At 38.5% G+C, this 12,409-nt stretch overlaps 1 protein-coding gene across 5 annotated transcripts in view; it reads right to left on the bottom strand.

Moving 5' to 3' along the window:
* The window catches only part of CBR4 (carbonyl reductase 4), a 114,224-nt gene extending 102,706 nt beyond the window's left edge, over positions 1-11,518 (bottom strand). For all 5 annotated transcript variants that reach the window (XR_004283169.1, XM_032332587.1, XM_032332585.1 and 2 more), the window contains exons 1-4: positions 11,184-11,518; positions 8,751-8,871; positions 7,902-8,038; positions 5,536-5,670 (exon numbers count right to left, since the gene is read on the bottom strand). Coding sequence is in view for 4 of the 5 variants with exons in the window: in XM_032332587.1 (XP_032188478.1) it covers positions 5,536-5,670; positions 7,902-8,038; positions 8,751-8,871; positions 11,184-11,325 (535 nt within the window). In the remaining variant the exon portion in view is untranslated. The remainder of the gene's footprint in view (positions 1-5,535; positions 5,671-7,901; positions 8,039-8,750; positions 8,872-11,183) is intronic.
* Between the last annotated feature and the right edge of the window lie 891 nt (positions 11,519-12,409).

The raw sequence follows: 12,409 nt of genomic DNA, 5'->3' as shown, positions 1-12,409 counted from the left end.
AGGGGGCTCAGTGGGTCAAGCATCCAACTCCTGATTTTTGGCTCAGGTTGTCATCTCAGGGTCATGGGATTGAGCCCTGCGCTGGACTCCATGCTCAGCAGGGAGTCGATTCTCTCCCTCTCCCACTCCTTCTCCCTCTGCACATGCTCACTCTCTCCATATAAACAAATAAATCTCAAAAAAATTTTTTAAATAAAAAATGAAATGTGGCCCCTTTCTCAAACTGAGCAACTTAACCTTTTCAAGATGAGCTTTGGCAAAAGTTTTTCCTTATAATTCTGAGTTCTTATTTCGGTTTAAGTGGAAATTGGCTTTTTAACTCTGTCTTGAAGATTATATCAACACGCTCACACTTCATCCCTCTTTCTGTCTTTCAGATTACTTATAACACTGTGAAAATTTAAGGTGAAGGTGGAAATTCTAAAATGGGATTTAAGTGACTTGTAGAATGCTCTGTGTTCATGAGTACAGAAGGCTACTGAGTGGAACAGAACTTGTTTAAAATTTAAGATAATTAATTTGAAGCCCAACAAACCAGCTGTAAGCTGCATATCTGAATTTATTTTGAAAGACTTAGCGTAAGTTAAGGATTGGAAAATTTTTCTGAAGCATTTCATTTAAGAGACAGAGAAAGAGACCATGAGAGAGAGAGCATGAGCTGGGGAGGAGGGGTGGAACAGAGTGGCAGTAGCAGACTCCTCACTGAACAGGGAGCCCAATATGGGACTTGATCTCAGGACCCTGGGATCATGATCTGAACAGAAGGCAGATGCTTAACCAACTGAGCCATACAGGCACCCAGAAATGAAAAATTTCTTTAGACTTTGGCAAGCTACACTATAATTCCAATCATTGTTTTAGTATTTTCCAATTACCTGTAACTGACAGATCGAGTTAACTGGCTTTGCATCGCATTTAATCCATCGGTATTTTCAAGCCATGAGAAATGCCCAAAGTAAGCACAATAAAAGCCACAGGTACAAAATAATGTTCTACTTGTCTTCTTTTTTTTTTTTTAAGATTTTATTTATTCATTTGACAGACATAGTTCACAAGTAGGCAGAAAGGCAGGCAGAGAGAGAGGGAAGGAGGTTTCCCTCTGAACAGAGCACTCCATGCAGGGCTCGATCCCAGGACCCTGGGATCATGACGTGAGCCGAAGGCAGAAGCCCAACCCACTGAGCCACCCAAGCACCCCTCTACTTGTCTTCTTGAGAAGTCTCTGATTTCTGTGCTCTTAGCCCAAATCAAACTTGCTTTGTATTACAAGTGAATTGCATCTCTGCTGGCTTGGTTCTTCCTACATCATTAACAAGAAGACAAGCGTTCCTCATAGATTTCCTCTAGGAGACTAGCTCTACTATAAGCTTCCCATTGTGACTTCTATTTTGAAAATTATTAAACAGCCACATCTATTAAACAGTCATCTTCATTCTTGGCCACTCCAACATATGTCTGGTTTTAGAAACCTTTGTTTCTCTAAGCAGTGCCTTGGTCATATGTAATAGTATTTTTTGATGTCAGAATATTCAGTCTCATCTCTTGTTATCATGTCCTACCACTTTGTTCCTCCCATGCCATCAACAATGAGCCTCAGAGCCCATATCCATTTGTTAAAGAGACAACTACAGATAAAATCACTGTTAAAATCTTGCTACTTCAGGGCGCCTGGGTGGCTCAGTGGGTTAAGCCGCTGCCTTCAGCTCAGGTCATGATCTCAGGGTCCTGGGATCGAGTCTCGCATCGGGCTCTCTGCTCAGCAGGGAGGCTGCTTCTCTCTCTCTCTCTCTCTCTCTGCCTGCCTCTCCGTCTACTTGTGATCTCTGTCAAATTAATAAATAAAATCTTTAAAAAAAAATAATCTTGCTACTTCATAGGCTGAGTTCTAAAACGGTGTTTCTTCCTCCTGAGTGTATGTAAATATCTTTTTATCCTTCAAATTTTTCTGTACTGAAATTCTAAGACAAATCCAGGATAGCTCTCTAGGGTACAGTAAGGTCCAGTGAAAGACATTACTTTGAAAACAAACACTTCGTGACCCCTGGCAATTCTCTTTCTAAATACCAAATTCCTGGAAAAATCAGTATGTCAGTTATTGTACATGACTGCTTGGTGAAATGTGCAAATGACATCACATACAATAATTTGATAATTTCCTCTGGTCTATTCTGTTATTAATAGCATACTGGATTAGAGACCTATTCAAATATTTTAAATATAGAGAAGTATTATTTCTATAAGATAAAATGAAGAAATATATTTAGGTAATATACACATTAATACTTGGAAAGCTCTGCTTTGACACTGACAAAGTCTAAATTAATTTATCCCAGTCAGCAATAAGTCAGTGGAACATTCCAAGAAGAAAGAAGAACACTTAAAATGGAAATAGTTCTCCGAAGTATACAATTTGGAGTTCTACTAGTGGATACATTACCAACACCCACCGCCCCAACTTGAAATTCTCACGTTCAACCCTTAAGAGTTCTTAATTTATAACAAATTTTTAAATGAGAAGTTTCTCTTGTGGTTTCAGTTTAAGGGTAGTCATTTACTAGAAAATGCAATGTGGGGACTGGGGGCCCCTGGGTGGCTTAGTTGGTTAACTTGATTTCGGCACAGGTCATGATCTCAGGGTCATGAGATCAAGCCCCACATCAGGCTCCACATTGGGCATGAAGCCTACTTAAGATTCTCTCTCTCCCTCACTCCCCCTCTCTGTAAAATTAAAAAAAAAAAAAAAGGCAATGTGGTTTACACAAACGAAATAGCCTTGGCCTCCTCCTTGAGGGTAGTGCAGAGACTGGCAATACAGGCAGGTGTAGCCACTTACGCCCTGTCAAGACATAGTCATGCCATCACACATTTCACTACTCAAGAATTTAGTAACCATGAAGATTCCATGTTCCTACTCTGATACTCAGACGTACCTGATGATGCTGATGTACTTACAAACACAGGAATAATCTCTGCTATTATTGTACAAAGCCAAGGTGTACATAAATTCAATTTAAGAAGAAAAAAGTAAAACTATCACTATTTGCAAATGACATTACCCCTACACAGACATACCACCCTAAAAAGTCCACCAAAACCCTACTAGAAGTAATAAATGAATTCAGTAACATTGTAGGATACAAAAGCAATACAGAAATCTGTTGCGTTTCTATACACTAATAACTAGAAGAAAAGAGAAATTAAAAAAAACAATCTTAGGAGTTCCTGGGTGGCTCAGTTGTTAACGTCTGCTTTTGGCTCAGGTCATGGTCCCAGGATTCTGGGATCAAGCCCCGTATTGGGCTCCCTGCTCAGTGGGAAGCCTGCTTCTCCCTCTCCCATTCCCCCTGTTTATGTTCCCTCTCTCAATGCCTCTCTCTGTTAAATTAACAAAATCTTTTTTTTTTTTATCTCATTTAAACTTACACCAAAAAGGATAAAATCCTAAGGAATAAACTTCACCAAGGAGATGAAAGACACATACTCTGAACCCTGTAAGACACTGATGAGGAAACTGAAAATGACACAAAAAATGGAAAGATACTCCATGCTTGTGAATTAGAAGAATTGTTAAAATACCTACACTACCTCAGTAATCCCTATCAAAATATTCATAGTAATTTTTCACAGAACTAGAACAAAGAATCCTAAAATGGACTCACAAAAGACCCCAATAGCCAAAACAATCTATTTATTTATTTATTATTTAAGTAATCTCCGCACCCAGTGTGGAGCCTGAACTCATGACCCCATGATCAAGAGTCACATACTCTATCAACTGAGTCAGCCAGGCACCCCTAGCCAAGAAAATCTTGAAGAACAACAACAAAGCTGGAGGCATCAAAATCCTAGATGTCACATCATAAAGCTACAGTAATCAAAGCAGTATGGTACTGGCACAAAAATAGACACACATATCAATGGAACAGAATGAAGAGCCCAGAAATAAACCCACTCTTACATGGTCAATTAATCTATGACAAAGGTGACAAGAATATACAATGAAGAAAAGACAGTCTCCTCAATAAGTGGTGTTTAAAGAAACCAAGCAGCCAAAGAATGAAACTGGCCCATTTTCTTACATCATACATAAAAATAAACTAAAAATAGATTAAAGATGTACATGTGATATCTGAAACCATAAAACTCCTAAAAGAAAACATAGGCAGCAATACCCTGGACATTAGTCTTAGAAATATTTTTCTGGATCTACTTCCTCAGGCAAGGAAAACAAAAGCAAAAATAAACTATTCGGATTACATCAAATTAAAAAGCTTTTGTCCCTGGGGCGCCTGGGTGGCTCAGTGGGTTAAGCAGCGCTGCCTTCAGCTCAGGTCATGATCTCAGGGTCGTGGGATCGAGCCCCACATCGGGCTCTCTGCTCAGCAGGGAGCCTGCTTCCTTCTCTCTCTCTCTGCCTGCTTGCCCAGCGGGGCATGGGGGGGGGGGGTTAACAAAACCAAAGGCAATCTATTGAATGGGAGAAGATATTTACAAATGAACTCCAATAAGGAGTTCATATCCGAAGTATAAAAGAACGTATATAACTCAACACCAAAAAAACCCAAATAATTCCATTAAAAAATGGGCAGAAGACCTGAATCACCATTTTTCCAACGAAGACATAGAGAGAGCCAACAGACACGTAAAAAGATACTCAACATCAATAATCATCAAGGAAGTGCAAATTAAAACAACAATGAAATAGCCGCTTACACCTGTCAGAAGGACCAGTATCAAAAAGACAAAATATAACAAGGGTTGGCACGAATCTGAAGAAAAGGAAACCCTTGGGCATCACTGGTGGGACAAACTGGCACAGCCACTACAGAAAACAGTACAGAGGATCCTCCATAAATTAAAAATAGAAATATCATACAACCCAGTAATTCTACTTCTAGGTATCTACAGAGAAAAATACTAATTCATTATATATATGCCCCCCCCATGTTTAATACAGTATTATTTATAATAGCCAAGAAATGGAAACAAGCTAAATGAACATCCATGATACATGAATGGATGAAGAGATGTGATATATACACACAATGGAATATTACCCAACCATAAAAGAGAATGACATCTTGCCATTGACAATAACAGGGATGAATCTAGAGGGTATTATGCTAAGTGAGTAAGAGGGAGAAAAAGACAAATAACATGATACGACTTATACGTGGAATCTTAAAAACAAAACGAACCCCCCCCAAAAAAAAACAGAAATAGACTCCTAAATACAGAGAATTGATGGTTGCCAGAGGGGAGACGCTTGGGACAAGCAAAATAGGAGAAGAGAATTAAAAGGTACAAGTTTCCAATTATAAAATAAATAAGTCACAGGGACGGAAAGTACAGCACAGGGGACATAGTAGTATTATAATAACTTTGTATAGTGACAGATGGTAGTTACCTCTCTCATGGTAAACATTTTATAATATATGTAATTTTTTGAATCACTATATTATATACCTGAAACAACATAATATTGTATGTCAACTATACTCCAATTTTTAAAAAAAGAAAAAAGTTTTCACTGACCTGGTGCAACTACATTCACTCTAATTTTCTTTCTTGCTACTTCTTTAGCAAGAGCACGTGAAAATCCAACTAGTCCTCCTTTACCTGCACTGTACACAGACTGGCCAGAATTGCCTTTTAAACCAATAATACTTCCTAGAAAAAAATAAAATCAAATTCAAACCAATTAATGGGTTATTTCAATATTTAGATAATATAGAGTAAACAAAAAAGGTACAAACCAGTTTACCTTGCCCTTTGAGAAAATTAGGAACTACTGTCATTTAAGTAGTAAAACTCAGGGTTTAATTCTTCTCCAGATACAAACAGAAAACAGGTTCTGAAAGAAGCTTATGTAAAACCTCAAATGTCAGGAAGGGGCTTGAGAACTGATCCATCAAATGAAAGAAACCCACTCTCATCTGTGAGAAGATCAGACATGGTGAAGTCCTATAGTATTTATAAAAGCTGCCAGTAGGAAGAGGTTAGAACCACAAAAAATCAGATAAAGGCTGATTAATTTTATGGTTCTACAACACAAAGATGAGGAGGTATTCATTTCCACCTAAAAAATAATTCATCTGAAGATAAATCTCACTAAATCTGAACTACCATCAATCTAAAATAACAAAGGTTCAATTACAAACTTTTTGTAAAACTGTAATTTAGTTACCTTCAATGATGTATCGTAACTTGTACTGACTACTAAAGATTCTTGGGTGGTCTCATTTATATGAATATGAAATAATTTATAATTCAACATCAACTGAATGCAAATATTTATTCTTGCAAAACAGAAATGGGGAAGTGATTTTCTGCACCAGTGACCTCTACTTATGATATAAAAATTAATCAAGAACTTCACAAAATCTTTGAAAAAGTAATTTTATTTTAGGAAAAAAAAACACCTCAAACACTTTTATATATATTATAATCAACAAGCTCAAAATTAAAACATCTGCCTTATATATTCAATGCCAGGGAATGACAAAGAAAGAGAATTGTGAAGCACAGAGAGAGAAACACCAGACAGAGGAAACACAGATAGAGAGAAAAAGGGGTATCCAGGAGAAAGAGAAATCCAGAGAAACAAAAAAGAAAGAAAAATATTGGCATGGGAGAAAGGCCAAATAGGAAGCTTTGGTTTATACCACACACTATTGTCCATCTAGTCAATAACTATTAAACTTCTGAACTAATCAATGAACTTACTAGCAGTTTAAAGTAGTCCTTTCTGTAAAAAGATTCTCTGATTTTTAATTATTTTTATTTACTTTTAGCACAATTCTAAAAGTTCTATAAGTACACAAAGGACTGATCTAGATTATTTAAATGTATCTAAAAAGGGATATTTTAGAGTTAAATACACCTACATCAGGTGGTGTATAGAGGCCAGTACACCAGCGTCTGAGAACCCAAAACCATTACCTGGCTGTGTTAGGAGGCAAAGGTCGACTCATCTTTTACTTTTTAATCATTTACTGATCTTTTTTAAGAAAATTCATTCCTTACACTTTTAAGGGTAAATGTCAAAAATGTTCTAATTCTCATTAGCACAGTATTCTTTTCTCATTTTCAAAAGAGAAAAACCATATATTTTGGCTTGGAAAGCCATTTCCTATATTAAAAATAGGGTCATTTACTTTAACAGAGCAGGATTCCCCTTATGCAGCTTTTTAAGATATTACCACTTAAAATTAAAAGGCAGATGATATGCCGCTATTTTCAAATTACCAAACTGGAAGAGAACTGTAAGTCATTTTGCATCTTAAGGTCTACCAGCACATACTACATGGTCTGCCTGCCCCATGGGTCAGAAGAACTGAAGACTAGGAGTTACTTACATTCATTCTAAAAAACTGAAAAGCTTATTCCCTTAAGAAAACTTCCTCCTAAACTTCTATACTAGATTTATTAGTGACACATGCAACTGCTGTAGAGATCATTTTTTTAGTCCCCACTACCGAAAATTTTTCAATTCTTTATCCATATTTTAAAAATCAGGTTTTACATGAAAATCACTTTCTCTTAAAAAGTCAAATGGCTGGCAAAACTGAGACCAGATCTGTGTGTAGGAATAATCAACTGGATCTAAACAGTGGCTGCCACTTGACATGGCTTCTGGACAATGAAGCTGGGCATCTTTTGTCATATATCGTCTTTTCAAATACCTGGTTGTGTCACTCAATTCACATCTGCTTCAGCACTACAAGAATGAACTTGTGGTTCCTAATTTACCCACTAATTGGTTAATCAAGTCCTTCTTCCCATAAATAGTAAAAAGACCCATTTCATCCAAGTTTCACACATGAAGAAACTCCAAATTAGTCAATTAAATATTTTTATGGTACTATGAGATAAGTCTAATTTCACAGGTTAAGACTCACCTACATTAACAATAGACCCTCTCTGCTGTTGAATCATAGTCTTCAAGGCAACTTTACAAGTCAGCATGGAACCCAAGAGGTTAGTATGAAGCTGAGATATCATATCTTCAGTTTTTGTTCTTACTAAAAGGCTATCCCTACAAAAAACAAATAAATAAAATTTAAAAAACAGTAGCATATAAATTTAAAATGGGATAAAACCAATTTAAAAAGTAAAAATTGTATAACATTTTAACTGAAAGTAGAGTATTAGGAATATATGTGAGCTAGAATACCTACAGAGTCCCATTTTAATCTATATTTGAAGGGAATTAACATAACAACTGATAAATGAGAAAAGATAGAGCTAGCAGTAGGGTTCAGAAGCAAATACTTCTAACTACTAAAAGTAATGCCATATAACCAAAATAGCTTGAATGAACTAAGCAACTGCCTTTATAGTAAGCTCTGTTTAGCAAGAAAATATACTATTCTAAATACTATCCTAAATTCACCTTTAAAAAGAAAATATCTACTCTAATACCATTAAGTTCATGAACTTATACAATGGTGACAGAAGTCAGAATTGTGGTTACCTGTAACATAGTATTAGCTGGGAAGAAACTGAAGGGAGCCTTCTAGAGTGCTGGAAAAGTTCTATAGTTCAATATGGGTGTGACTGTAATGTTAAAATTGATCAAACTATACCCTTATTGGTCTCTCAACATAAAAGAAAAGAATGTATAAAAAATACATATTTTCTTCCAGTTACAAGTAAAGCAAGTTAATATATTTACTCATACCAACCAAAGACATACTAGGAAAAAAAAAAAAAACCATACAGGAAATGTACTTAAATTTGGGACCAACCTGTTAATTCCAGCTGCGTTTACCAAGAAATTAACTCGACCTAAATTTTTTTCCACCTCTTCAAATGTATTTTGAACATCACGTTCTTTGGCAACATCACAGCTAAATGCTAAATGATCTCCTATAGAACAAAGGTAAATTAGCATTACTTACAGATTATAATTTCAATTTAAAAATTATTCAATACACATTTGTTGAGTATTCACTATGACCTAAGCCTATGATTAGAATCTAGAGATAAAAGATGATTATGTCATGGATTCCTCCTCTCAAGGAGTTCAGTCCAATAAAACTGGGATGGGGGTGGATGGGAAACAAGGGGAAGTAAAGAATTAAATCCTAAAAATGTTTTTTTAATCAGGAAAAAAATGGAAGGAGGGCCTTTTTGTATTCATAAGGCTTTGTAAAATTCATATAATATTTCTGGCTTTGATGGCAACCCCATGCTATCCAATTCAACAGTGTTTGGTTTTTGTATTTCTTTTTTGAAACTTGTGTCTAACTCCGTTACATTTTTGTTAAATGGGTTCCCTGGTCGTGAGAATAAAACCTAGGGGTCTTCCACTTTTTTTTTTTTTTAACTATGGCACATATATTACAGCAACTATTATTCAAGTCTGATCACTACAAAGCAGGAAGCTATAAAAAAAATGTCAAAACTAAAACACACACACACACACAAACTTTTTACCAAAAACAACTGTTACTTCCCCTTTTTTAAATGCCCACATTTTGAAGATGTTTAAATACCAAAAGAATACATATCAAAGAAAGCATTTTCCATTCAATAATACATAATTGTAATACTCTAAAATGGAGTTTTTAAAAAACTAAACAATTGCTTATTTTCTGGCTGACCTCGCCTAGTAGTGGTCAACACTAAAATTACACCCTCAGGTCTTTGGAAGCAGTTAAGTTTTCTGGGAAGTCACACCTTGTAGGTGAAAACCAATCACTTATGGAACACAAATTCAAAGAAGTAAAACGCCCAAAGGCATCCTCTGTGACCCACAGTTGGCTTTCATCTGAAAACTTGTTGGGTTCACAATAACCCTTGGAAGCTCAACCAACAGTTTTAATCTATTCCAGCAAACACTAATGGCTTGGGATGACACCATCAGGAAAATCACTTTCTCACTCCTTTGTGACACAGTTAATATGCGTAGCAAGAAGCATTCACTGAAATCCTCCCTGTTCTGTAACTTGCGGGTTTTCCCCCTCTCTAAAAAGAATCTAATATTTTCCCAGCCCAAGTGCACAATTAGAGTAAACCAATAGTAACCAATAGTAACGTTAAAGTAACAGCCTCCAGATTCATCCCCAGACCTCTTCCCAGTGCCTCCCAGATAGTGAACGAAGTGCATTCGTGCCTCCTACTAAATTGCAGCATCCTGGCATCTTTCCTTCATTCTAATTCTCCCTTATAGTTGCAAAATAATGCAAAACAATTACTAATCCATTATTAATAAACAAAAAGATTGGATTTTAAATGCAATAAAAAGGAATCTGAATCAATTTTCCATTTGTAAAAGCCACCAAAACAATATAATAACCTATTAAGTGGCTATGGATGCAGTAGAGCCAAAAAAAGTATATCTCAAAACCCGCTAGTACTGGGGGCGCCTGGGTGGCTCAGTCGGTTAAGCCGCTGCCTTTGGCTCAGGTCATGATCCCAGTGTCCTGGGATCGAGTCCCGCATCGGGCTCTCTGCTCAGCCAGAAGCCTGCTTCTCCCCCCTCCGCCCCCCACCTTCTGCCTTCCTCTCTGCCTGCTTGTAATCTCTGTGTCTGTCAAATAAATAAATAAAATCTTAAAAAAAAAAAAACCGGCTAGTACTCAAAAGAGTTTGTCTATAAAATACAGCCCGCAGCCTAAAAGAAAAACAAAACAAAACAAAACCGAACCGAACAAAACAAAACCACAGCCCGCAGCAAGACTACAGCGCTGCAAAAACTACAGCGAGGCTTTCAGGCTTGTCATGCCTACCCTTCCTGTCTCAACTACTTTCTGCCCAGCCCTGTCTCCGGCGGCGCCCGGGACTCCGTGGCACTAAGGTACCCTTTATCCTCCATAAAAAATTAACTGTTGTGGGTCTCCCTCCTTCCAGACACCACAACGCAGCACGGTTAGCCCTAGCCTCAGGGAGGTGGGTGCTTAATTAGTAGGGCCTCAAAGGACAGCTAAGTCTCGAAGAAAACCCCAAGTGTTCAGCCCCTGGCGACAGGCGGTGTGGGAGGAAACACTGTGGGAAACCGGGTGTTGAGGGTTCTCTGCCCAAACAGGTGTCCACACTCAAGACGGGGTGCTCCTAGACGTGGGCAACTGCTAACCCGCAGAGCCGTAAACGCCAGACCCTCTCGTTTTACAAACGAGGGAACTTTAGGCTCTCGGACTGCAGCCACACAACCTGGGCAACACCATTTCGGTACCTACCGCCGAGCTCACCGGCGGCGGCTTTGGCCACTTCCAGATTTCTGGCGATGATGGCCAGTCGGTAGCCTTTTTGGGCCATTAACTGGGCCACTGCCCTCCCAATGCCTCTAGAGCCTCCGAAGACAGCACAAACTTTGTCCATCTTGGCCCAGAGAGTAGCAAACTCGGAGGAAAAGAGGGCTAGGAGTGACGGCCCCTTTCCAGATTCTCCTGGCTTTTAAACCACAGATGATTCTTAAAAGGCCAAACTGCCGCCAAAGAAAAATAAAAGTTAACACCGCTTTCCACCTCCCGCCGCTGGACTTCGGTAACCCAGTAGGCGGGGCAAGAGGCGCGGAGAGTACGCCGCATACGCATCGACGTCAGCGCGCACAGGCTACCAGTCCCGGAGCCCTATGGGAGACGCAAGCGTGGAAGAGCCCAGGGGGCCTGGGACAGGCCGGGAAGGGCTGCGCTGCATGCTGGGACTTGTAGTCTTCACGAAGGAGCGGAAGAGGCAAGGGTTCACTGCTCAGTGGGAAATGTACTCAAGGCAGTGAAGGGGAGTCCGGCTGACCTCCATACCGGCTGGGACATGAGAGTCAGAATTAGAGTTCAGATGAACTACCATTCCAGTTTGCCTGGTACTAATGGGGTTAAAACGCTGGACTTAACGTTTTAAAATCGTAACAGTCCCGTCAACCCAGATAAATTGATGATGTTAGTTAAAACCCAGGATATACATTATTCAGAGTTCCATTGTCTGCTTTTCATTCAGGAATTGTTTTTGGCTAGAGACTAAATGCTCTGCCTATTGAAGAAGTGACCCCCAAGTATCAGACTCACGCAAAACCTATCCTACCTGTACCTAATCCAAGTTGCAACGGCAATAGATCTCACCCCACCTGAATATTACCATTCATCTCAAAGGGTGTTGCAAAGGCAGATGCCTATCAAGAACACCATATATAGCAGGAACTCAAGAAACGCTTAGTGACTGAATAGTCTTGCAGACCGATGAAACAAGCATGTCTGCTGCAAAGAAAAACAGGTTCCTACAATTCGAAAGAGGACGTGCTGAGTGTTTAGAGTTAATAAGCTAAAACTTGAGCATTTGTTAACAAGGATACTATTAAAAGGAAGCATTTCTTTTTTTTTTTTTTTAAGATTTTATTTATTCACTTTGATAGACAGAGATCACAAGTAGGCAGAAATGCTGGCAAAGAGAGGCGGGGAAGCAGGCTCCC

This window comes from Mustela erminea, chromosome 2 (assembly GCF_009829155.1).
Source record: "Mustela erminea isolate mMusErm1 chromosome 2, mMusErm1.Pri, whole genome shotgun sequence".
NCBI lineage: Eukaryota > Metazoa > Chordata > Mammalia > Carnivora > Mustelidae > Mustela > Mustela erminea.
This window is presented reverse-complemented; position numbering and strand designations above follow the sequence as displayed.